This window comes from Orycteropus afer, unplaced genomic scaffold (assembly GCF_000298275.1).
Source record: "Orycteropus afer afer isolate SDZICR_OR568_19922 unplaced genomic scaffold, OryAfe1.0 scaffold00726, whole genome shotgun sequence".
NCBI classification, from domain to species: Eukaryota; Metazoa; Chordata; class Mammalia; order Tubulidentata; family Orycteropodidae; genus Orycteropus; species Orycteropus afer.
The window spans coordinates 143,787-147,636 of NW_006922313.1; the positions used below are offsets into that span (position 1 = coordinate 143,787).

Below are 3,850 nucleotides of genomic sequence, written 5' to 3' on the forward strand. Positions count from 1 at the left end.
CCGTCCCCAGCCCTTCACTAAAATGTAATTTCCATGAGAACCTCAACTTTGTTTTTCACCTTACAGTCTGTGGAGTCAGCTGTGGAGGTGCAGGGCCCCCACCTCCCGGCACCTCAGAACCGACCCTCAGCCCGCTTGGAAACCTAGAAATCCACTTTCCAGGCCCCTCCCCTCTATCAGCCACTGGAGACAGACTGAGAACAGGAAAGACACACGGACGCACAGAGAGGAGGACTCTGCTCTCTTTACTGGGCCCACTTGGGTGATGGCCAGGCCCAGCGGAGAAGACACCCCGTTAGGCGTGGAGACTCATGGGACAAGGGGGCCGACGTGGAGGGCCTAACCCCCGCTGGTTTTAGAGTCGGAGGAGTGGAATTTAGGATTCTGAGAGAACTTTCTAGAATTCTAGGAATAGCCTACAGGAGGCAGGGAGTGGAATTTGACGTCCGGGCAACACCTCTGGGGCGGAGTCAGAGTTCTGAGAGTGAAACAAAGCTGCCGTGGGTCTGGCATTTCACCAGCTGGGTTCTCGTTCCACGACCTGACTAGGCGGTACAGCTGGGGCCCTGGCCTCCGGGCTGGGCTCAGACTCTCTCGCTTTGGGGTCTGACCCACCGGGAGCCTGCCTAGTCAAAGCCTCCTGTGGCCAAGCCAGAATCTCCAGAACTGAACCTGGAGACCCTGGGGGCAGCTTGAGGGGCTCAGAGGGTGGGGCCAGGCCTCCAAGAGGCTGGGTCAGAGCTTCAGGGGGCAGAGCCATGGTATCAGGAGATGGAGCCATGGATTCAGGGGGTGGAGTCATGGCTTCTAGAGGTGGCGTCATGACTACAAAAGGCATGGACAGGGGTTCAGGGGGTGGGGTCATGCCTTCAAGAGGTGGGGCCATGGCTTCTGGGGGCATGGCCATGATTTCAGGAGGTGGAGTCATGACTTCAGAGGACGTGACCATGGCTTCAGGAGGTGGAGTCATGACTTCAGGGGGCGTGGCCATGACTTCAACGGGAAGGGTCATGCCTTCAGGGGGCTGTGTCATGACTTCAAGAGGTGGAGCCATGGCTTTAGGAGGTGGAGTCATGACTTCAGGGAGCGTGGCCATGGGTTCAGGGGGTGGGGTCATGCCTTCAAGAGGTGGAGCCATGGCTTCTGGGGGCGTGACCATAGCTTCAGGAGGCGTGGCCATGGGTTCAGGGGGTGGGGTCATGCCTTCAAGAGGTGGAGTCATGGCTTCTGGGGGTGTGACCATGGCTTCAGGAGGTGGAGTCATGACTTCAGGGGGCGTGACCATGGGCTCAGGAGGCGTGACCGTGTGTTCAGGGGGTGGGGTTATGCCTTCAAGAGGTGGGGCCGTAGATTCTGGGGGTGGGGTCATGGCTTCTAGAGGAGGGGAAAGGGCCCCTTGTGATGGAGTCTCGCATCCCACAGCTCCCTCAGTACCACCCTGAGAGGAGTCCTGGGACTTGTAGAAGCGCGCGAAGGTCTCCGAGGACATGGCCTCAGGCTGCGGGCTGAACCCAGCCCTCTGAGCCAGCTCCCCGACCCGGGCAGAGAAGGCCTGCAGCTGCTCCTGTCGCAGGTCTACCAGGTACCTGAGGCCGGGAAGAGGCGAGTCAGGGGCCTGGCTTCTGGACCTGGGCCCTGCCCTTCCCGCCCCTTGGCCTGTGGCTCACCGAGCTAATTCCACAGTCAGGCGCCCTCCGGGGGCCACACAGGCCCCGAGCTCAGGGCCGAGAAGGTGGACCATTCTGCAGAGAGAGGTAGCAGAGATTCAGGCTGCAGGTCCTGAGGGAGGAGGGAGTGGAGACCCGGACTCCTGGGTCTGAGGAAGGAGAGCCTAGGGTCCCAAGTCCACGAGGGCGCTGGGCCTCTTACCCACAGGCCACATAGAGCAGCTGGAAGCGGCCCTGGTAGCAGCTCTTGTGGTGGAGGGTGTGGGCAGAGCTCAGGGACAGGAAGTGGACCGTGAAGGAATCCTGGGCGGGGCCCGCTGCAGAAGAGCAGAGAAAGGTCACCCCTGCTGCTGGGGTCACAGAACGGACGGACGGCACAGCCTGCGGGTATCGTCCACGAAGCCCATTCTCATGTTTTAAGGGGATTCCTGGCAAATTCGGGGCCGTTGAGCCCGGCAGGCAGAGACCCACTTTAAAGGCCAGACAACAGACTCCAGCCAAGGGCAGGCACTGGGTGGCCCCGCAGTGCACCCTCCAGAGAGTGGGATAGACGCTTGGCAGCGCCTCCAGGGGGTGGCTGCCGGGGTGTGTGTGGTGACATCGGGACTCCAAGGGGAGCTGGGACCCAGCGCCCCGCGAGAAAGTTCCCAACCAGCTTAAGCCTTCCACAGACAAGTCACGGTCCTGAGTGGACTTGAGGATTCGAGGAAAGAAAGGTGTGAGGATGTAGGAAACGGAGGGATTCCAAGCCACATCAGTTGGAGCTTGGATGGGAATACCTGGAGCCTACAGCCTGCTGGTTCCCTTCTCTTGAGGTGTCCGCTGGCCTTCACCATCCCGACCCCTGGCCTCCCATCTCAGGGGGCAGGGCTGAGTCCCTCGCTTACCTGGCGGCAGGTTTCCACCCTCCGCCTCCTGCACCTGCTCTGGGTCCCGATGCGTGGCTCTTGCGCGCCGCCAAGCGGCCACTTCCTGAAACAGCTCTGTCACGTTGTGCTGGGTGATTTCCCCGGCGGTCTGAAGGGGTCAGGAGATGCATTTGCCTTGTGGTTTTGGGGAAGAGTATTGAAAACGCCACGGACTGTCAGGAGAAGGAACAAATCTGCCTTGGAAGAGGGGTGGCCGGAATGCTCCTTGGAAGCAAGAAGGGCCAGATTTCGTCTCACCTACTTTGGTCATGTTGTCAGAAGGGACCAGTCCTTCAAATACTCTCCTTGGAGAGAACAATCATGGGAGAAAGGGCTGTGTCTGCACAGGGAGACAGCTCAGGGGGCAGGGGTGCATGGAGGGAAGGACACAGGGAAGAGGTAAGTATTCGGGGAAGTGGGAGGGGAGCTGTTGCATTGTGGTGAATTGTGGTCCATGTCATGAGACAAAGTGTATGTGAACTGCTCTATGGAAAGTGAATTTGGTCTGTACATTTCCACCCAAATTACATTTAAAAAAAAAATAAAAAGGGACCAGTCCGTGGGGAAGGATGGCATGTTTGGTAAAGTGGAGGATCAGGAGATGGACTGATGCCTGATGAGATCAAGCACAGCACGGCCTGTGAGGCTGGCGCGGACTGGGCAGGGTTCGCTCTGTGGAACGAACACTGGACACTTTCCTGGCACCAACTCCTCAGGCACCTAACAACCGGGGGAAGGGATGTGGCCTTGAGTGACAGGGCGGGGCTTCGATTACGGAGGAGGGAGCCCGAGAACCAGAGACTAAGAACTCTGGGTGAGCTTGGATCCCCGGACCGGACTTAAAATGCAGAACAGGCCCTAGACCGGAAGGACATCGAGTCAGGGGCGGGGTCCAGCATACGGGGGTGGAGCCCTGGGTGTTGGGAGAGGGGCCTGGCCTAAGAAGGTGGAGCCTGGGAGCATGGGGAATAGGGGCGGGGCTATCTTGGGGGCGGGGCTTGTACAACTTGGACGGAAGTGCCTCATCAAGGTGAAGGGCGGAACCTGCAACACAGAGGCCGGGCCCAGCGGTTTGGGGGCGGGGCTTCAAGAACCCACCCACTGTCGAGGCCCCCTCCCCCCACCGCACACCTTGACGGGCCGCCCGTTGCTGGTCCTCAAGAGGCTGTGGTCGTCCGCTTCGATGCCGAAGGCCACGAAGGGCCCCGTGGCGATGTCCCCCCAGTACCCGCGCGCCGCCACGCGCTCGCCACGCTGGGAAAGCAGACAAAGGCG

General features: G+C 60.1%; 1 protein-coding gene across 1 annotated transcript in view; it reads right to left on the bottom strand.

The window, feature by feature from the left end:
* The window catches only part of DNAAF3 (dynein axonemal assembly factor 3), a 9,144-nt gene that overhangs the window by 617 nt on the left and 4,677 nt on the right, over positions 1–3,850 (bottom strand). Inside the window, exons 6-12 of the mRNA XM_007957286.1 lie at positions 3,707–3,835; positions 2,555–2,684; positions 1,870–1,984; positions 1,668–1,742; positions 1,435–1,586; positions 868–951; positions 557–741 (exon numbers count right to left, since the gene is read on the bottom strand). Coding sequence (XP_007955477.1) covers positions 557–741; positions 868–951; positions 1,435–1,586; positions 1,668–1,742; positions 1,870–1,984; positions 2,555–2,684; positions 3,707–3,835 — 870 coding nt within the window. The remainder of the gene's footprint in view (positions 1–556; positions 742–867; positions 952–1,434; positions 1,587–1,667; positions 1,743–1,869; positions 1,985–2,554; positions 2,685–3,706; positions 3,836–3,850) is intronic.